Raw genomic sequence first — 22,811 nt, 5'->3', positions numbered from 1 at the left:
GGTTACTCTGAGGCCCTGAGATACTAAAAAACGTTTTGCAGTTCCCCTGATGAAACTGAATGCTCGTCCATTAGACAGCATCACTTTTAGAGATGAAAACAGGCAAAAGCAGTGAGCCTACAGCAGGTGAGCGCAGCGGACCCTTGTCTCTGCCTGCCAGGATCACTGCCCACTGCAGGCAAGCCTGAGGCATCCTCAGAGCCGTGGCCTCAAGGAAGAAGGGCAACTGGAGGATCTTCCTTCCTGGAAAATTTGGTCTCCTATTTGCCAGGCTTGGAGTGATTCTGAATTTCTGAGACCAAAGTGGAACGTGAACGACAATGAAAGTCTCCTAGCAGAGGTAGTATTATTAGAGAGAATTAGTAGCTAGGGGATTCTGAGGTGTTTAAATGTGTAAGAATAGCCCAGGAACTTACTAAAAATGCAGATTGTAAGGCCCTGCCCCCAAAGCGCATTAGCAATGTTCGCTCTGGGAAGGAGGGCCCGAGCCACGGTGCATTTCGGCAAGTGCTTCAGGTGATGCTGACACAGGCAGCCTGAAGGCTGCACAGAGAGGTGTGGAACGCTGCCTAAGGTGAGCCCTGATTTTTACTCACAAGGTGCGAAGGAAACAGGGGCAGGCTCAGAGTGACACTCTGGGTGCTTTGGTTGGGCTGATCTCGCTATGAAAAACCCAAGTGCGTTCTGGGAACAGCACTACGAACTGCTGAGGAAGGTTCTCTGACCAGGATGCAAGATCCCTCCCCTACAGAGCTGAACAGAAGACTCATTATCACTGGGTTCAGCTGAGGAGAAAGAGTTTGGTTAGAGGAGATTCCACTATCGACACAGGGTTACTTATTTGGGAAACAGGCTGGAATTGCTCCAGATTGTGGAGTTTAGAATAAGAGATAAAAGTGAAAGAGGCTGGGGGAAGTAGCATGGGGAGTGAGTGCTTAATGGGTGTGGGGTCTCCGTTGGGGGCGATGAAAATGTTTGAGGACTAGGATAGAGATGATGGTTGACAACATTGTTCATGCACCACAGGACCGTCCGCTTTACAATGATTAATTTTGCGCTGTGTGAATCTGGCATTGGCCGCCCGAGCGGCAATCTTAGTGACACCACCTGTTATCTTAACGGGTTTAGACTGACTGGGTGAGTTCTGAGCCTCACGGGCTTCAGTTTTCTCATCTGTAAAATGCGCTTCATCACAACGGCATCCCATGGAGCTGCTACACAGCAGTAAACGTGGAGAGGTTTCATCCTGTTCAGCCAGCACAGGGCAGTGGTCAAAAACTGTTAGTTATTTTTATTATGGAAGCTGCAGCTGAAAGCTATGATGTCTAAAGCTCTATGAATAAAACTAGGGTTTGAGTTCCTCATCTAAAATAGTTTTCCTGTCCTAATCAATAGTGGTGATTGAGACTTTTGAGACAAAACAGTAGCGATGACCACACAACAAGAGCAAAAGATATGTTTCACTCCAATATCCCATTATAGTTGTAAAACAGATGTTTATCTCATTTAACCCATTATGCATATATACATATATACATACATATATGTACACATATATTTTTTTTATCTGTATGAAGATAAGTTTATTGGTTTCTAAAGAGAGAGAAAGGAAAGGAGAAAGAGAAACATCAATAGGTTGCCTTCCGTACGTAGCCTGAACGGGAACTGAACCCACCACCTTCTGATGTAAGGGACAATGCTCCAACCAACTGAGCCACCCGACCAGGGCTCCAGTAACTAGTTTTGATTGCAGGGCAAAGTCTTACCACACATACGCCCTCTGAGCACTGAGCCTGGTCTGCAGAAGAGGAAGGCCTTTTCCGTTTCTAACGAGTTGCTGTCGGCTACAAGAATTTCCGATGCAAGCTGAAAGGAATACAGGGGCTCCTTGTCAAGGGTCCTTTTCAATTGATTTGTGATAGTTTCCAAGGTGTTAATGAGTCGTTGCTGATTTTTAAATTCAATGGTATCATTTCTTTCATCAGGCAAAGGCACACTAGCTGAGATAAAAACAAGACAAAATAAAACGTAACACACACACACACGGTGTTTCAGGGAGCCACTCATAGTTTTTACCTAAAAGAAATGGCATATTAAAAATATTCTTTGAAAAATTAACTCAAACTCAAACACTGCTTACTAAAGCAACTAGTGCATGGGTCATAGTAAGAACAATACAATTTGTTTTAATCCTTCATCCTGGATCTGAACCATCTTTTTGTCGAGTTCTTCATAATAGCATATTAAATTGCTGTGTCTTCTTGCTTTTTAGAAGTGTGCCTTAGTTCATCATGCCAAGATGAGAACCAAGCAGGGTGCTTGTTGCTGTCAGAACCACAACACATGTCCGTGATGTTAAATTGCAAAAAAATCACAAGACTTGGGCGACCACGCTCTCTCCCCCTAGTTTTCAGTTCCAGGATCATTTCCTAACAAACAGGTATTTGAAAAATAGGCCTGCAACCAAGAATTTCACATATTACTCTTTCACATACATGGTTTGTCCTTACCTGTGATGTTAAAAATTAACTTAACTTTGTGGTCAGTTAATGGGGCACTTCTTTTAATCCGTGAAGATCTGGCTTTGCCGGTACCCGTGGGGGTTTCTTGCACAGAGTCCAAGAAGTCGTCATAAGAGTAATCTAGCCGATTAGCTGCCCCCCAGCCACCTGGTCCTGGGCATTTGGGGCAGAGAAAAAAAAGATTCTATAGTTGCATCTTTAGCAGCATTTAGCTTCAAGGGTTAAGTCACATGTCCAAGTATCCCTGACTCCTGCTTAAATTACCTACATGCACTGCATATAGAATTTTATCTATAACCTCATATTGTAACTTTTAGGCACTTTGTGTTAAATTCAGATTACCAATAATTACATTAAAAGTAAAAAGAAAAGTCTCTATGGAGGTACATTGTCATTTAAACCATCCTATCTTTGTCTCAATAGTTAATTAGCTTTAGAGATAAATGGGGGGTAACAGGAGAATTTTGATGAATTCCATCAATCCCTATTTCCCTTCAGGGTTTGCTCCATTAAAAAAAATCAGCTTTACAAACATAATGCACATAAGCAGATATCCTTTTGTGAAGATTATTCAAGTTATCTGTGTAGATTCTGAAGGCAGCATCTATTTAAATATATATATATATATATAATATATATATATAATTTATAACAAAGATAAGTGTGATTCTTTAGATGCCTTCAATATCATTGTGATAAACTATATGGATTCAGACTGTGGCTTCTTGACTTGGTTTTCTTAGTTTCTATCATCTTGACAAGTTTTGCCTAACAGTTTAAAATAATTTATTTGATACCCCAAATTTAATACCATAAAGATCACTGAGCACAGGATCAACCTATCCAAAAACAACTTGATGAAAAAATTAATCAAGTTCGTTTTTCTAGTTTGCCCTACTCTTCTGAAATTGTCTTATTTTGCAGATTAGTCTAGCAAACTACCAACATGAAATAACTTAATTACCAATTGCAAAGCCGTTTTCATAGTCGTAATTATATTCAAGGCAATATTTTTTTGTCAAATCCTCCAGTCTGCAGTCAATGTCGTCGGCATCACTACAAAATGACGGGACCTGCAAGTAAAAAAATGAAGAGGACAAAAAGCAATTCACATCTCTGCGTGCTGTGGCCTCCATATCTCCCTCAGTAGATGGGAAGGGTGCATGGAGCTCTGCCTGTTCTTGAAGGGACTCCTGACCCTCCTCGATCCCTTTCCCTCCCTCCTCTAACTCCCTGTGAACCACAGGGATCATTCTCATGCCTCTTCTCTCTGTTTATGTCACTTACCACAAAAACCCCAGGACTCCTGGGATATCTTTAATCTCTGAACCTTTAGCCACATGTCTCTTTAGATCCTTTTCCTCTGATCCTGTTTCCCACCCTTCTCCCAAGTCCTCCACACCTTCTCCGATGCCCCTTGAAGCTCAGAGTCAATAATCAGCGTACCTCCTCCTATTTTTACACCTCCTTTTTTACGTTTCCTTCACCTGTGCTCTCAATGAAACTTGGCTTTCCAGTTTTTGCTTTTTTTACTTTTTAATCGAATTTATTGGAGTGACATTGGTTAATAAAATTATATAGGTTTCAGCTGTACAATTCCATAATGCACCTTCTGTTTTCTCAAGTGGTGGGCACGGTGGTGGAGGGATGTCCACCTCACTTTTTGCTGGGGTTTTCAGAACATGCATCGTCTCATGCCTCACAGTTTTGAAACATAGGCAATCGAGTAGAGTACACATTGCCCCACCTGTGGCTGTCATCTGTGGCCTCTCCCCATTCTAAGCCCCCCACCCCCATTCCAAGGACATTTAGTAACTGTTCCTGTTGTAATTCTGGGTGATTTCCGTGTCCACCTCGCTAATCCTAGCATCTCCTTGGCCTCTCACTGCCTCTTGTCTTCCAGCCTTACTTCGTCACTCACTCTCACGGTCATACCCTCAGGAATCCATCAATTCTTTGACCTCATCAGACTTTCTAACCCATTGACCCTACCACCTCGCCAACGGCCCTCAACCCCTGACGTCTTCACTTCGTCAGTCACCCGTCTTCGAGTCCATGGTCCCTCCACATCAGTCGCTCCCTTGCATGCACCCTCCTCAACGTGTTTGTCTAGAGAACCTTCAATTCTAGTTAAATGTTAAATTAAGAGCTCTTCTTTCTCCACACTTGCACCCACGTGGTCAATTATAACTTGAGAGAAACACAACCCTGCTTACTGGCAATCCTTCAACACTTCTTTAGTATGTTCACTTACGTTCTCCTAGAAAATTATTTTATACCACCTTTTCTTTTCTTAAAACTTCTAACAAGACCTCCCCCAAGCCTTACTCTAGGCTGATTATTCTACATCTTTTTTCACTGATAAAATAGAAGTCAGAAATGATCCTTTTCCACATATTTCCACCACCATGTGGACCCACCTCTGCATCCATGTTCCTGTATCTTTGGCCGTCTTGACTACTCTTTCCCTCACAGTCTACACCAGATCGACTAGACTATTCAGTCTACTTTCAGAATTGATCCACAATCTAAGCTGCCTGCTCTGTTAGCATAAAATTATGTATAGAGCACTTTCTGGGCCTTCAGGATGCTCAGCACAGGTAAATATATGGCTGTGCTTTTCTGTAACCACTGACAAGAGTCCTAAACAAAAATGCATGAAAAATAAAATCCTTAAATGTTCAATGATGTCATCATAAGAGGAATACAGTCTACAATGGCATTTTTGTCACACTTTAAATGATAAAGCAGGCCTTCTCAAACCACATGGATCCTAAGCTTCTGACTTTTTGACTCTGAGTGTTTAAAAAAATTTAAAACTTTTTAGTACAGATTTACTTATATTCACGCCAGAAGTCCAAAACCTATGAATAATTCTCTTAGGAACAAGTCTGGATCACAAAGGACAGGGAAATCATTAGGACAAGAAATTTCTGTCACAGGTGACCCAGGGAGGCTCTGAAAAGCTCAATAGCACCCTTTAAAATATGGCAGAACATGAAGGAGTACTATGGACATACCATTTTCCCCAGGGTTGTCTCAAATGCCTCCGAAAACTTTTTCAACAGATCTGTGTCATCACAACGAGTTGCTTTGTACAGCATCTCAAAAGACTTGAAGCCATGATTTGCAAAACGTCTTACTGGAAAACGGAAAAAACAGCTTCAGTCGGTTAGTGTTTTAAAAAGAGTGGAATAACTGTAACCTCCATGAATAACTGTAACTTAGCATTTTAACTGTAATGTGATTTGTTGGATTGTAATGAAAGCAAGAGATGGCAATATAAGAGATTATCATAATTAATCATAATAAACCAAGTGCAGGCCAAACAAGCACTGGACCCAGTTACCAGGTGATGAATTTGCTTTGATAAGTTATTCTTTACCTTCCAATCATTTAAGAAAATTAAGATTATAGAACGGTTCTAAATCTATATCAGATCTAAAGAAAATATGACTGAGCTCCCTCATTCCATCATATATATTGACTCTTACTTTAAATGTTACTCTTCTGTAGTCTATCAGAAGATAGGTGGGGTAATATTTGAAATGGAGGAATGGACATTTTTCTTCTCTACAAATGTTTCAAATTCATGGCGCCATTTTCTACTCACCAAACCTAATCCCTATAATTAAGGCAATCTTCCTCTTTAAATGCTTAGAAATGTACACACATAGGCAGAAAAACACATGTACTAAAAAAGTCCAGAAAAAAATGACAACTTACTAGCACAGTCTGGCCATTCAGTGGAATACGGTGGTTTCCAGATACCATCTTCATAAGCACAGTAATACTTCTCTGTAGACCCCTCTGTGAAATCATAGCCCTCCAAGCAACTTAATGTGCAGTTAACTCCAGCACTATCTTGAGTACAAATAAAATCCCCATTTACAGGTGTAAATGGAACCTCACAAGGAGAACCTGTGTTAAAAAATGTATTATTCATATACGGTGGTATAAGAAAAATAAATTAAATTTCAGGAGCCTAAATTGAATTATAAAAAGGATTCTTCCTGTCCACCATATTCTTAGAATAACTTCCATCATAAATTCTTAGTGTGGGATTATAGCCATGTTTGCTTTTTGATCCCTTGGTGGGAGTAGTTGAAAAGCTGTACCTATGTGTAATTAAAGGTTGTGCAGGTTTTATGAAACACTAAAAGTATTTCTGATTTGGGGTTGTCATTTTTGGCTTTCTTTACTAAAAATGAAAATGAGACATTATGTAGCAAATGCATTTTCAGAATCTCTCTCCTCAAGCACTCAAAATAAGATCATGACACTACTTTGTACCTTTAGAGAAATGTTAATAAAATATTTAAGACCACCTCGGAAAATATCATCTTTGTTTATCATGAAGTGAAGTACTAATAATTGGAAACTTAAATTAAATCTGTTGGTATTCTAACCTTGAAAATCTATTGCTCATAGCCGACCTTGTTTCACAATAGCCAATTACACACATCAAATGTCCACTAGATTTTTGGAGACAGGAAGAAAATACCTTTTATGACAATGTGAATGTCGCACGTTCTGTTATTGCCGGAGGGGTCAGTGGCTGTATACCGCACCACAGTCTCCCCTTGAGGAAAAAGGTCTCCTGGGGTATGACTTCGGGTGATGAGCAACGCAGCCCCTGGGAAGGAAAGAAGCGGTCCAATCTGGGGTTACTAGTCTGCAGTCACTTTACTAGCCATCTTATTTGATTTGAATTTTCATTTTCTATTTATACAAACCAACTGGGCATTCAATTCATGTTGATTTGGCCACTAGCAGAAAATAAGATTTAATATTTATATTACAACATGGAAACAGCAGACTCAAAAACCTCATTCAATTAAGGCATTCTTGCTAAATAAATGCTTTCCTTTGAATAAGTCAGTCTTTCTGAATATGGGAAATTTAAATAAGAAATCGAATACATTTGCATTTTTACTGTTGCTTACTAGGTTTTACTGAAATCTTAAAGGGAACTTCAATTGTATTTGCCCATTGTTCTGCTTTCCTATGAACTTTTATACATTTTGTGGCAACTGTTTAAGAAATGAGTATGAACACATGGAGCTGCATTAGCAATACCAATAAAATGCATAGTTTATGCCTTGAGGAAAAAGTAAGCTTAGAGACTCAATAAATTTATTATAACACTTTCAAGTAAAACACCTACCACAGGTTAACGAATGCATGTTGCATACTGAATGACGGGAAACCTCACGGGTAAGATTAATAATGTTAAACTACATATACGGGGTGGGCAAACGTAGGTTTACAGTTGCATTTTGACATTCTTTTGAGTTAATAAAGCTACTGTAATAATCACCTGCATGTCTTTTTCCACATGAACTGTAAACCTACTTTTGCTCACCCCCGTAATTATAATAGCATTAAAACATCTTACCATTCATAACTATTCAGTCTAAGCACACAGATATAATTTACTTTTCATTTCTCTTTTGTGCTTTTTAAAATAAAGTACCACTCAGTGTTACCATACTGAGAACAAAATGCCAGCATGCTCACCTGAGTTGTCTGAGAACTGAGGCTCATCCCAGGTTGCGGCGTGCTGCTTCTCGGAGACCTGGGTCGGAGGCGGGGACCGGCACCGGTCTATGCTCGGTGGCTCGACATCTAAAGAACATGAAGTCAGAGGAAGGAGTCGCGACTCACGTTAAAAAATGAGGGGGTTGCAAAACAGAACTGATGTCTCCTTGTGTTGGCAAAAAACCCCGACCTTGTTGGACACAAGGCTGACCTTGGGCCCCTTGCTGATGAGGTGTGTTTTATCCCTGGTCTCGACATCAGAAGAAAAGGCTGATTCTTGCATACTGTCCTCTGCTTTTTAAAGAAATACCAGGTTACTAAAATCACTGTGACCACAGTGGTGTAAAAGGTAATATGGACGTGGTGGGCATTTGATTTGCGAGCTCCACCAGCAGTAGTCGAGCTGACATATCTAAGGTGACGGGAGCCCTCCCAGAGAAGCAGAAGGAGAGAAATGACCGATCTAGTCATTGCACTGGGATCACTCCTATGATCCTTCTCTTATTGGAAGGATCAAGATAGGTTCAATGTAAGAAACAACGGGCAGAGATCTCAGCCACGCTGTAGAATACGCAAGTGTGAGGATTTGATACTGCCGAAATGCCAGGAGGTTATGTCCAAAAGCTGGGACAGTGGAGTCTAAGAGCTCTAAGGCTGATCAATTCTAGGTAAAGACAAAGAACAGAGTGTGGTGTGGATATGGGAGTCAGGGGCTACAGTAGAGAGGGGCTGAAAGTCACAGAAGTTACAGAATTGTGGGTCGGTGTTGCTGAGCACTGTAAGCCACGTTGAAGGAGGGGTTTGAGGTGGCATAGGCGAGCCAGGTTTCAAAGTTCTGATTGGATGTGGCAGAACATTTAGGATATTGGGAAAGAACAACAAAGAATGTGTAGAGGAGGTAATTTTAATGTAATTATAGATTTCACACAATTGAACTGTTCTTATATCCACAATCACATGCCTTTGAGGGAGACTGGATAAATTCTTTTTCTAATCTTATAGGTGAGGAATCTCAGGCTAGCAAATTTAAAGGAATTGTTGAGGTCATTAAGCTAGTAAATTATAGGTACAGGCATCAAGTCTAGGGTATTTTAATCTATAATATATGAAAACATATACTCTGAAATTAAGTGAGCTGCACCTGTGAAAGTACAGATTTCTGTTTTAAGTCTTACAGACAAATGTTCAAGTTTTTCTCTTCACGCTTGTCATTTCATTAGCGCCGTTCTTTTGGGTTACTGCCTTCCTAGTTCATAAACTTTGTTCACTAGTGATGGAGTCTCTTTTGCACATGGTTAGGTCTCCCAAGAACTTAGCCCATCGCAGGTGCTCAGAAAACGTTGTTGAATGAAGAAAAGAGTCCAGGAATGCTCAGAGGAGGCCAGTGTACTCTGAGGTTGTTAAATCAAATCAGTCCACAGTTAAATTGAAAAGTCCAACAGTATTTATTATTTTCCCAAGAAATTGCAAATGGATTATCTCCAAGATTTTCTAAACTTATCTGATTTTAGCCAAAAATTTTCAAGATGAATCACAGGTACAAGAGCGCTAGCAGTCAGACTAGGTAAAATACTGTCAAAAGAAATGGAGGTACCAGCAGATGCACTGTCTCCAAAAGCGAGAGACAGTTCCTTTCAAAGCAAGTGAGGCAACATTCTGTGGAATGCTTAGCAAAAGCATTCCCGCTTCCTCTCATTTATCAGAAAGACACCAACACTCTGTCATCTGAGGAAAACAAGAAAATGCAGGGCTTTGGAATATTTTCTCTCTGTCTCTCTGTCTTTCTATCCCCCCGCCCCCTCTTACACCCCCTCTTCTGTACTCTCTCTGTCTCCTGCTTTCACTTCTTTCCCATTCCCTCTCTCTTTCATAATTCAACAGTTCAGCCTGTGTCTAGCTAGATGCTGGAGTGCACATTTTATCATTCTCCATGCTTACTCTACACTGTGAAACATTAAAACTTGGCAAACTCTGGAGCCACATTTCCATAAAAAACAAATCCAAAATATTTTTCATGTGACTGGTAAAGTTCATGTTTAAAACATTAAAAAATCAATAAAAAACCCTAAGTACTATGAAATGAATTACACTGGGTCCTACTTGACTCTTTTTATTTACTTTTGCCAAAAAACTATAATTTCTAGAGTAAGATACCAGTTTTTTTATACACACACACACACACATATACACACATATACATGTATATATATTATCTCTAAGTTATGTAGAATTCTTAAAATAAAATTTAATGTATTGACTTTTAAAATAAATAATGTATTGACATTAAAATATCTCAGAGACTAATGTCACAAAATGTCAATATTTATATAGACCTTAATGTGTCAGGCACTAGTTCAAGGGGTTTATGTATATAGCTTAACTAATTAAAAACCTCACAATAGCCCCTATGAGGTAATATATTTATTAACTCTATTTTCTGAATAAGGAAACTGAGGCACAGAGAGGTGACTGGTCACATTGTAAGTAACAGTGCTGGGCATGGACTCAAGCAGTTTGGGTTCAGAGTCTGTGCTCTTGACCATGGCAGATGGCTGCATATCCTATTGTTCTATGTATTAAGTCTTGCTATTTGGTAGCTACTGAATATCTACTGATTTGACTGAAAGCACAAAGATCAATTGGGTGGTGATGCGGTAAACTAGGCTACAAAAAATAAAAAATAAAAAAGGACTGATCTACAGTAGTGGTTGGGAGGATAGAGAGACTGAAACAGACTTCAGAGACATTACATTGTTGAAACCAGTAGATGAAAACTTATCGGATATTTGTGATGGAGGAAGAAGAGTCAAAGGTGACTCCCAGAGTTTGGCTTGGTGGCTAGGTTGTTGGTTGTACCATTTTCTGTTAAAAAATACATTACGTTTAGGTGAATGCGAAATGCCTGTGGCACATTTCACACGGAAAAGCTCAGTAGATGGTTTTATATATTGATTTGAACTTCAGAAAAGAGATCTGACCTGGAGATGGAAATCTGGGACCTGTCAGTTGACAAAATCACCAGGAAAACCATAAAGAGAAGGAGAAGAGAACCAAGGCAGGATCCCTGGGGCTGATGTGCATATGAGAGCTATTCTGAGGAAGAGAAGCCTAGGAGAGCAGTAAAGGATAAATGAGAAAAACTGGGGAAAGACAGGAAAGGTGTAAGGGAATCTGGGAAGGAGGCAATTTTGAGAAGGAGAGTAGAGCTAATAATGTAAAATCTAAGGAAACATTATATATAATAAGGATGAAAAAAGTGTGCAGGAGTAATTCTAGAGATCACCGGGGACTTTGGTGAAAGTAGTTTACATGAGCGATGGTGACAGAAGCCAGACTTGAATGACTTGGAGAATAAATGACAGTTAAGCCAAAAGAGATGGCAACCATGGGGAACTTTTCAAAAGGCTCCTATGGGACAAAATCAAAGGGAAGTAGTGACAGTTAAAAGAGTATGTAGGTTGCCAAGGGGTGGCTTGAGTGGGTTTCAATGCCAGTAGGAACAATCGGTAGAAAGGGAATTGCTGAAGATAAAGAAGCAAAGTTCTTGCGGGAGAGGACTGTTTTCACAAAGCAACCCAAGTGTGTGAAGACTTACCGATGACCTTGACATGGAAAGTGCAGCTGGCTTGGTTACTAGATAAGTCCGTTGCCGTGTACGTGATAGCAACGTCTCCAATTGGGAAAAGGTAAGGTGGGGTAAAAGCTGGATGAACGTGGATGGACACCTTTTGGAGTTAAATGATATTTTGAAAGTTAAACTCAACGTTATTATTTTATTAGGAGAGTTAAAAATGACACATTATTTCACATATAGCAAAAAAAGGAAAAAAATCCTGCACGGTCTTTGGGTGTCTTTTCTTTCTACATTATTCTATTTGCATAGTTTGTAGCATTAGCACAACCTGAAATGTTGTTTTTTAAACATAATGATCTTAAAACACTTTTTATGTTATTACATAGTCTTTAGAGCTTAAGATGACTTTTAGTTGCATCTATAATGTTCTGGGGAATAAATACATGATAATTGAAGAAAAAACTATTGAAAGACATTAAATTGGTCCCATATTTTACTATTGTAAGCAACACTGGGACAAACAGGTTTACAAAGAAAATTTTAAAATATTTTTATTATGTCCTTATAATAAATTTTCATGAACAGAATCACTAACCTCAAAATCATTAACATTTTATTGTAGATAACACAAAATTTCTTTCCCAAAGCATAGTATTAATTTGCATTCCTACTGTCAATATTTAATAGTGTCAGTATCAAAGTCCCCTAGTCTATTTTAAATATCATACTTTTGGTAAGTCAAAACTATGTAACCACGTCATAGTTTTAATTCATAGTTTCTTAATGTCTTACACTAAGATTAAATTCTCTATGTTTATAGGGTATAGATATATCCTTCCTTTTTGCATTATATGTTTCCCTTTTTAATCCATTAGAAAATTATGATAAAAATGATTTGTATTAATGTTATGTAATAAGCATTCTAACTTTGGACAAGTTTGAAGCATTTTCCTTGGATTTGCTATTCGTCTTTTAATTTAGGAATTAAAAAAATACTGCTGTAGCCCAATACATTTGTCTTTTCCATTGTATTTTAAAATTTCTAACTAAAAACTCACAGCTGATCATCCTTCTAGCAAATGAGTAACTAATACAGATGAGCAGAATGTATAGAGAGAGAATGCTATCGTTAAGAGTATTATTAAATCTTCAATATCAAACATTTATAATGTATTTAGAATCCATTTGAAAAAGAACACAAATGTTTGCCTAAACCTTACCTTCTGCCCAGAGTTGTCTTCAGCTGTTGGGATTTTCCAGGTGATATTAGCAGAGTCTTGCTGTTCCTGAGTCTTGGCCTCTATGTCCTTAGGGCAGGTGATTTGAGGAGCCTCTACATCTGACTCAGAAAATACACAAATCAATTAACATGTTGCTAATTAATTCTATGTCATTTAAGAATGAGATACAAATATATTAATACTTTGTGACTCATCTTTTCCATCTCAATTCCTGATTGACTGGCATGCACAACTGCCTTCAGAATAGTTTACCTCAGCATGGCCTCCCCGGATCTTGATGAACTGAGACTGCTCACCTCAGCCTCGCCTTTCCAGGGTCCACACTGGGATCTCCCTGTTGGATACTTTCAGTCCCATGAAAGCTCCATGGTCTTTCTTCAACATTTGCTTGTGTTTTTCATTTGCCTAAATCAGCACTCTCTTCCCCTTTTACCTATACAATTACTACTTGCCCTTCAATTCTCAGCTTAGACACAAGCTCCTCAGAAAGCTGTCTCTGACCCCCTGGCCCATTTTAGGTGCTCACTCCACAAGTTCCCACCACTCTGTCCTTCCTAACTACAAAACTCAACATGCCACTTAGAAACTGAATTGTCTCCCCTTGAAGAATTTCAGTTCTTTGAATGCCAGGGTACCTCTTGTCTTATGGTGCTATGTAATATATGTCATATATCAGGACCTTGATAGTTTTTGAATGAAAGAAATAAACAAATAGAAAAAAACTGAATGCTTTCTGGCAGGAAGGAACTATACTTTAAAACAAGGGCTGTCAAGTAGAATGAATTAGTAGTGCAAAGAGGTACTGTCAAAACAAACAACAAATTAAAGTTAATGACATTTTTTGTCAAGAGTGTGAAACTCTTCAGTAGAAATGCTGAATTAGAAGTGCTAAAATTACACATATCCACAGTAGTTACTGTAGAGCTAAATTCTTCTTATGTAATAAAATAAATCCACTCATTTTAAGTGATGTTAAATTAGGTTTTCTATAACTTGCAGAAGAATACATATATCTGAATTGATTTAATTCATCTTCTTGTTTCTTTATCATTTTATTCAGTTTATACTTTCATTTTCTCTGAGGGGTTTATACTTGACAATTTTCCCCCACAAAGATGCATTAGCATATTGACTCGGAAATTGGAAGGCATTTGATTTTTTTATTCACACTTGAATAACAGCTTGTCTGGATTGGGAATTTAAAGTTTATATCAATTTTCTCCTCGTATTCTTTGGACATTGCTTCATTTCTTTCTGCCATTTAGAGTTGTAAAAGAGAGCTGAAATGTGAGTCTGATTCTTGTTCCTTTCGTGCAATTTCTCTTTTCTCTCTGGAACATTATTTAATACTTAGCTGACTTCCAGCTCCAATATTATCCTAATTTTTATATGTCTTCTGTCATTGTCTGGTATGCTGTAATTGGATTTTGAAAATCCACCACTTTGAAATAGAAATCCTCATAGTGTATACTGGGGTAGCACCTTCATTTTATCATCAATTTGCAGCAAAGGTTGCAAAGAAGAACAGTCCCACAATGCACCGATATGGCGCCACGTAGGAATCTGGTTTTAACCTGACTAACCCAGAAGGCCTACCTTTACAAACAGCGGCCGGAACTCTGGCGCTCCATTTTCCAGAGGTGGTACATCTCACTTCTTCTCTGACTCCAGATAAAATGAATCCTTGGTGGCAACTTAGCTGACAAATTGTCCCAGGTTTGGCTGGCTGCCTGCCACAGTTTGGGGGAGAAATGATGACACCTTTGGGCTTCGGAAAGGTGGGGCACTGGCGCTCTATGGTAGGGAAATGAGAAAATGTTACTGGCATCCTCACACATTGCAAATGCCACACATTCTCTTTACCCAGCAAAAGTACTGACAATGTTTGTCAGGCCAACGTCTTTCAGCACTCACAAGAATAGGTATGTCATTGTTAATGAACCGATTCTTTGTTTAATAGTAAATTTTATTCTTCTGTATCAGAGAGGGTAATTTCTTTTCGGTATAATATCAGTTTTTCTGAGCCTGTACAGTGAGGGTCAACTCTTGGACAATGAATGAAACCCCCAGGATGCCCAACATCCCTCCTAGTACACCTTCCCTTGTGATCACCCATGAATCCAATACTAGATTATATCAGAATAAAGCTGTAAATCATTTGGAAGGAACTGGAATACTTATAGATACTTAGAGCATCTAGTTTTCCCAACTCAGGTCCTGGCACTTCTCAATTTATGACATACATATAGTTTTTCATTTTCTCCATTTTTTGGAAGTTGGATAGTTGTTACACACCTGCTGGCGCTCCTAGTTATACCGTATCTGACACACAGCAGAGCTTCACTAAATGGCTCTTATCATCACATGACTATCATTGTGATACCATTGTTTGTATTTACAGCGTATGAGCAGCAGCAAAGTGAAAAGCTACTGAGTTTATTCATTCTGGACCCAGCCACAGCAGGGAGATGTCCCAACTCTCAGTGAAGGACAGGGCAAAAAATATGATGAAATAGACTCGTACGGTCTAGCTTACAAATCATTGGCTTATAATTCTGTCCTTTTATCAGCAAGGTAAAAATACACTGTGTTTAACAAAGTGAGGGAATTATATAACATTTGTGTTTTTGAAAAATCCATCAAAATTGGCCCTACTTTTCAAAAAATAAGCATCCACATTTAAAGCTGTAAATTTCAGTGACTGGGAAATACTGGATTCTAGCACAGAAGTCTTTGTACCAGTGGAGGGGACTAAAACAACGTATTTATTTACATGCCTATATCTCTGTGCATCTGTATGTCTGGTTTCGATTTTATAGTCATTATGAGTCAATTTTTAGCTTTAGGTCTTCACAGAAAACAGGGGAAGTCAGAGTAAGGGAACTCAATCCCCAAAGGCACCATGCCTTCCTGAAGCTTACCCACACACCGGGGCTCCACGCTGTCCCACTGGGCGTTTCCTTGACAGGTAAGCTTAGCATTTCCTTCCAGTCTGTACCCTTCATCACAGGTAACCAAACACGTTGTCTTGTAGGACATTTCCCCCGTGGAACAGCTGAGGCGGCCATGCCTGGGTTGGCGGAGACGAGGGCACGTTCTTACTATATAAAACGAAAACGGTTACATCACATTTTACTGAACAAGGACAAAAAGAATAGTTATAAGTTTAAAAATGCTGACACATTGCAAGCAAGAAAAGGCCCTATTCTTAAAACGGCAAACAGTAAATAACATACCATTATTTTCTGAGTTAGTGTTAGATATGTTTTACCAAATATGTTGCCCAAGCGCTATCACTGTGTTCAGCCCATGGGTGGGCAACGTCAACTGTCTCTAAGGAGTCTGGCCTTTAGATGGGGGGTGCTTGACAAAGGAGGTCCTCATCTGGCTCTTTGCTGTGGTCTTCCAGGCTACAGTCCAACAGAAGGACAGTCCAAGGGAAGGAAGGGGGACAGAGATTTCCGGTTCACAAGCAGCTTGGTTCTCAGATCTAACAGGCACATCCTGGGCCTTTTAATGACCACATCCTGTGCAAAGCTGCCCAACGTCTGCCATCTTAAATGCCAGTATTCTACTCTCTGACCACGACTCTTGTCCTGTTAGCCTTTTCACTCCTTTATTCCCAGACACTTACTGTAAATCATGACCCTGATTGTGACCGAAGCATTAACATCGTTTTCATTGTTTTTTGCTGCTGTGGCAAAGTATGCGACTTGCCCACCTAAAAAAAGTATGCGACTTGCCCACCATTCTTCCTAGTTTTATTCAGCATAATAATATGCACAGTGAGAAGGTAACAACTTCCCACGTCCATCACAAGGAATGACAGCTGATGAGATACAGGCTGCAGTCGTGTGGGACTTCTGGAAAAGCAATTCAAGGGGGACTGTCTCAGTTGAGAGAGCACTTTCTCCTTCTTTGTCCTGAAATACGGACATGAGAGATAGCACCCTAGCTTCTTACAGTAGAAGTAAAGGATACTAATGAATAAGTATCATGCACTGCAATGGTAAAACAAAAAAATAAATAAATAAAAGCAGCTCGGGTCTCTGATGACAATGGCAGTATCACATCAGCTTTGGATTTTCTACTTCTGTTATTTTAGGTGAGAGGTAAAGAAGCTTTTCATTGGCTTAAGACATTATTATTTGGCCCGTTGATACCGGTAGCTGTACACAGTTCCTAATTCCCTCTTCCCAGCATCCATTCACTTTCCCTTTATTAATTTCCTAGGGAAAGATCTCTCTCCTTTTTCAAAAGCTCATGGGATTTGTGTGTGCTCCCACCTGCTCAAGGCTAGAGTATGTGACCTAGGATCACATTATCCTGGTCTGAGAAGTGAGCAGGTACAACTGGTGACACAGTTCCTTTCTCTGCCAGCTTTGAAACCACCATGAGAGGGCAGCCAGAAGGGTCTGCACTAAGCCCTGGATGCTAGAAATGCCCCTGCAGGTCAGTCAGCGTCAGCACCACCAGGGTGGAAGTGCTGTGGGGTGTCCAGAGGCAGCTGCATCTTCCCAGTGTTGCTACTTCTAACTTTCTGGCCTCAACACTACATCAGAGAAGCTACATGAGAACACTCAAGCTGCCGCTATTTCTGTAGGTTCCCAAATGCTTCTGTGCTCTGAGCCCTTCTGGCAAGATTCCCTCGCCGTCCAGGCCACCAAAATTCCATAATGTCGCTTAGAGTCCATATCAGTTACATCCCTGATGCCCTATGTTCCTGTTCATGGCAGCCTCTTAGGAAGCCCAAAGTCATCCCTCAATTACCAGGGGCTCATGCCCATGCAGCCCTGATTCAAATCCACCTCACAGACTCTTGCATCTGTCCCCCGGAACACAAACAAGGTCCGTCTCCAGTAAATCCCCTCACACCCTGACCTTCCCTTTTGAACTTGTCTTTCACTTTCTTATCCTAATCAAAATCTCCCTGTCTCTTGCAGTCAGGGCCTAGAGCTAAGACAGGTATCTTCTTTCCCTTTGATGGCCGCCCCAGACCATTCTCTTTCCTTTCTTCCTAAAAACCTCCAGCTCCCTCAAGGTATCATCACATTATATAGCCAACATCCTGCTCCCCCATCATGGTCTGCTGGCCTCTGGGCCACTTCTCATTTTTTGAAGATCTTATTCTCATTCATTCTTTGTTTCTCTCTCTCTCTCTCTCTCTCTCTCTCTCTCTCACATACATTCACATATAAGTTGGTGATTTCATTTTCTATGAAGATGGTTATTCTAGTATCCCTGAATCATATTTTTCACTTCTTTTCCAATGACCATGTCCTTCATTCTAACTCAGCCTTCTTTCTGTTGCCTTACCCACTAGACTTTGCTGTCTCCAATCCCAGTGTCCAACGCTCTGAGAGCAGCTTTCTGTCTTCCCAGATCAGTCCCTTAAGAACTCCATCAACTTCTGTACTCTATTGGGGTCCTCAACCTATTGTGTACTCTTTTTTTTTTTTAAAGATAAAATAATCTCTAAAGGGTTTATACTCTTTCTACACTTCTTTTCCATTGGTTCTAGCTTAGACCTGCTCTAATCAGGATTTCCAATCAGGGGAAGGAAAAGAAAAAAGCAGAAAGAAAAGAGGAAGAATATGGAGAGGGGAGAAGAAAGAGAAGAAAAAAGGAGGGGAAAGGGGAAAGGTAGGTAGAACAGAGGAAGAGAAAGAGAGGAGAGAACAGCAAGAAGATGGGAAAGAAGCAGAAGTCTAAGAGTAGGGAGGGGAAGGTAAAATAGCAGGAGAAGAAAGGAGAAGAAAGAGGGAGAGGTGGGGGGTAGCAGAGACCCATGGAAATGCACCCCCTTAGTCAGATGGTACATGATTCCCTGTCATAAACAGAGGTATGGAGAGGAAAAGAGAGTGGATTCCTGTTAAGTATGCCAAAGGGTGGGCACATATAATCATTTTAATGGCTTACAGATATGATCCTACAAGCATCACACGTTGTACAAAAACCAAAAACAACCCCTACAAAAGAACACAGCAGCTTGTTCTCAGCACTATTGCAACACTAAAGCCAGGAGACAACACAGCAGTCTCTAAACATTTTTGAACAAAATCATTGAGACTCAAGAATTTTATTGGGACTCTGAGTAAGATGTGTTTCTCTTCTAATTTTCCGCATTTTCCAATTTTTAACATCAAGCTCATATTTATTTATGATAAAAGCTTACCTTTAAAATAACAGGAAAGGAAGTTGAGGCAAAATATTCACTGCATGTTCAGCCAAAGTCACTGTTTGATGGAATCAATTTTGGAGGAACTAATTCAAGTGATATTAGCAGAATATAAATACTGGCTGCATTAAATATATGTTTAGGATTGATTACTCCTTACAGGAAATTGAAGAATTAGATGAAAGGTTAAGCCATAAACCCTAGTTTTTCAATCCCTGGGATGGTTTGAAACAAAGTAAACTATTAATGACAACAGAGGGGAAATCTTTTGCCTTTCTCATTTGATTTTTATTGTGTCTATCATGTAAGAAACTTTACTGAATGTGTACATCAAGGGTGTAGAAATCTTTTGCCTTCCACATTTTAAATATCACTGAGAGTGTCCATTACGTGTAGAACAATGCCAGGTGCCAGGTGGGATGAAAAGTAAGATAAATTCCTATGATAAAGATGCATAAAATCTAAAAAATCCTATTAAACAACAGTGTTTAGAGTCAATATACTGCTTAAATCACTCTGGCTTTTCAACCTGAGGAAAAAATGGATTTAAAACATCTCTCAAGTGCACTGACAGTAAATTAAAGTTGGTGTTTCATAACATGCAAATTATATTGTTTCTGAAATATTGGTTTTAATAACTTTTCATTGCTCCTCAGGGAAAACAAAGGCTGCAACGATTCCTATTTAGTCTTAAACATTTACACTCTTTTTGAATCAAGAATGACCATTTATTATCCTTTTTAGAAGGAACATGCTCATTTACTAGTTTCAGCTTTTAAGTTTTTTTTTTAATTGCAACAAGCTGCAAAACTCTACAGTCAATGTTTCTTGACTTGCATTCATGTTAAAGCAATCCTTAAATATTTATACTTTTTAGAAAACAGCCGTTTAGTCTTTTAAACAGTCTACTATGTAATAGATAATGTAAGAACCTGCTCTGTTTTTTATTTTAAAGACTAATTCGATTTTCCCCAGACACACTTTCTACACTTTCTGTCGCTCTCAAAATTCTGATAGTACCTATACTAAAAATAAAATAGATCTGATTTTAAACATAGGCTTCTCCTTGTTGTTTAAACCTTTTGCTCAGAACAAATACTATCACGACATTTACTATACTGTGATGTTGTAGTATAACTTGTTATTATTGAGAAACCACAAAGGAATCCTTACTAGTTTGTAAAGAAATGCATAACTCAGATAAAATTTAAAAACAGTCCTTATGAAGACTGCATCGGAGGAATAAGAATCAAGCCCATTAGTATGTAACACCACAAAACATTAATGATGTAGCATTACATTTATAAAATGCTTTGCATTTGACACTGGTTTTTTTTTTATTTCAACCTCAATTTTAGAGAAGTTTTCAAGAAAAAACAAAGGTTACTCTCTGCCCTTATAATTAGGTTTAAATCAGATCTGTAGATAGCACTCCAAAATACCCAACCTGAACCAGAAGTAAATCACTACACAATCACCACTTTTCATATACTTCCAGATGCCCCAATTGTGAGGCACACAATTATATGTGCCATTAATAAAGAAATACTTTTAATAACATCTATAAAGAATTGAATGCCACTGATGTGAAGGTGCATCTCACTTTTAAAGGTATTCAAATGTGGGGGGAAAGTGTTTTAGAATTAATGAATTATGGTATGAGTTTCATTGAACAATACCTGAAGTGACTACATCCATTAAAAATGAGCCAGAGGAAGAATCTGAATAAGAAAGTATTTTCATGAGGGTGACTGTACACTGGTAAGTTAGGTCATAGCTTTGGGCGGTGAAATTGAAGGGATCTTAGGAAGATCCATGGGAAAAGGGACCGTGTAGTAACCTGACAAACTCAGTGGAGGTCTACACAGTGGCCTTACAAACTCAGAGACCTGAAGTAACCACGGAGGATGGTCTGAAATTAAAACTTATTAACTAAAAGGAGTTTATGGCGGGTAGTCACATCTTAGGCCAGTATCTTTCCCTAACAAAGGTTAATCTTTACCTTGACTGAGCCTGTCTGTTGCCTTTTTGCAGCTAAGATAACAAACCTTTGGGATGTCAACCTAATTCCCTCTTTTTGTGGACCCCTCAGGGTACCATCTCCCAGCAGAGCAGAGACCTTCGCAGCATTTCTCAATTTACTAAGATTTGGCTTCCTAGCAATGGCCATCAGTTTGGCTCAAATAAACTCACAAAAATTCTCTACAAGATCGAATGTTTCTTACATTGACATTAACAGGTGTATTTCTTCAATTCAAGTTTTCAGTCATTCGCCAGAGGTATAAGCAACAGGGAGGGCTCATCCACAGGGACCAAGAGCAAAGGTAGGGTGACGGAACAATCAAGGTTGTCAGAACAAAGCGGGGCCTTCCTGAGAGCCAGTGTCCATGTCTTCTGCAGGAGGACAGGCTCAGGGTGTGGATTGTGGAGGGTAAGAAGCAAGGCCGGTCCTTATTCTCAGGTGGTGGTCCGCCTGTTTTTCTCACTCTCTTTGGAAGGCCAGTAAGTGGAAAGCTAAAAGGTAATGTTTTCCACCCTCTACCATGAGGCCTTTGGAAGAAGGGGTAGAGATTTTTTTTTTAAGATTTTATTTAACTTTAGAGAGGAAGGGAAAAGAGGGAGAGACATATGGATGTGAGAGAGAGACGTTAATCGGTTGCTTCTTCTACATGCCCCAACAGCGGACCAAATCTGCAACCCAGGCATGTGCCCTGACTGGGAATTGAACTGTTGACCTTTCACTTTGCAGAATGACACCCAGCTAACTGAGTCGCACTGGTCAGGGTACAGGGGTAGAGATTTTTAACCGTTTACTTTACAGGAACATTTCTTTTAAATTTAAATTTATTTTTCTTTTTTTAAATTATAGTTTACATTCAATATTATTTTGTATTAGTTTCAGGAAAATAGCAATAGTAGCCAGACAATCCTAGAAAAGTGTCTCCTCTGATACTTCCTGTACCCCTCTGGCACCATACATGGTTATCACCATGTTACACCGTGGGTATCAATATGACTCGGTATATTTCTAAGAGGTTCCCCCCTCTTCTTTATTGTTATTGTTGATGTAATTGTTTCAGTAATGGGATACGACTTTTTCCCATTTGAGGTCATGTGACTGAAAATGTCTCCTCTTTGCCTTTCCGCATAAAGAGTAGCTTGTCTGAATTTACAGATCTATGGTCTAATGCTTTTCTTTCAGAATCCTGGAAACATACCTTTATCTTCTAATATTTGAAATGGTGAATAAGGGGCTCCAGGCTAGTTTGATTCTTTTTCTTTTATAGGTAGTGTTATTTGTTTCTAACTGTGAAACAAGCAAAATGTTCTCTTTTTCCAGAGCATTCAGATATTTCACTTAGATTATTTTCAGACACGGATCTGTTTTTAAGATTTTTTCTTTTTTCTGGCACATAGCAAGTGGTTTTAAACTGAACGTCAAAGATTTTAGTTGTGTATATTTTCAAGATTTCAGATTAAGGAGGTATTTTTTGATCTCCTATTAGGGTTTCACCTCTACTCCATTCTCTTTCTAGATTCCTAGTAGAAGAGTCTATTTCCTGGGACTATGCTCATGTCTCTGTAGCCTTTCCTATATATTTTTTTAATCTTTGAAATTTTGCTCTATTTTCAAAATTTCATGAGTTGATTTTCTATTTTATTAATTTGACTCTCAATTATGTCCATTCATTGTGTCAGCAATCTTTTTTTCTGTCCTAAGAAATATATTTGCTCTCAGATTTCTCCCATTTCTT

At 39.2% G+C, this 22,811-nt stretch overlaps 1 protein-coding gene across 1 annotated transcript in view; it reads right to left on the bottom strand.

Moving 5' to 3' along the window:
• Positions 1–22,811, bottom strand: part of SVEP1 (sushi, von Willebrand factor type A, EGF and pentraxin domain containing 1) — a 159,165-nt gene that overhangs the window by 80,459 nt on the left and 55,895 nt on the right. Inside the window, exons 6-16 of the mRNA XM_054584536.1 lie at positions 15,800–15,979; positions 14,475–14,672; positions 12,858–12,976; positions 11,659–11,788; positions 8,043–8,150; positions 7,027–7,158; positions 6,245–6,443; positions 5,543–5,660; positions 3,487–3,595; positions 2,511–2,675; positions 1,767–2,000 (exon numbers count right to left, since the gene is read on the bottom strand). Coding sequence (XP_054440511.1) covers positions 1,767–2,000; positions 2,511–2,675; positions 3,487–3,595; positions 5,543–5,660; positions 6,245–6,443; positions 7,027–7,158; positions 8,043–8,150; positions 11,659–11,788; positions 12,858–12,976; positions 14,475–14,672; positions 15,800–15,979 — 1,692 coding nt within the window. The remainder of the gene's footprint in view (positions 1–1,766; positions 2,001–2,510; positions 2,676–3,486; positions 3,596–5,542; positions 5,661–6,244; positions 6,444–7,026; positions 7,159–8,042; positions 8,151–11,658; positions 11,789–12,857; positions 12,977–14,474; positions 14,673–15,799; positions 15,980–22,811) is intronic.

This window comes from Pteronotus mesoamericanus, unplaced genomic scaffold (assembly GCF_021234165.1).
Source record: "Pteronotus mesoamericanus isolate MK-2021 breed Mesoamerican mustached bat unplaced genomic scaffold, CSHL_Meso_final contig_78, whole genome shotgun sequence".
NCBI lineage: Eukaryota > Metazoa > Chordata > Mammalia > Chiroptera > Mormoopidae > Pteronotus > Pteronotus mesoamericanus.
This window is presented reverse-complemented; position numbering and strand designations above follow the sequence as displayed.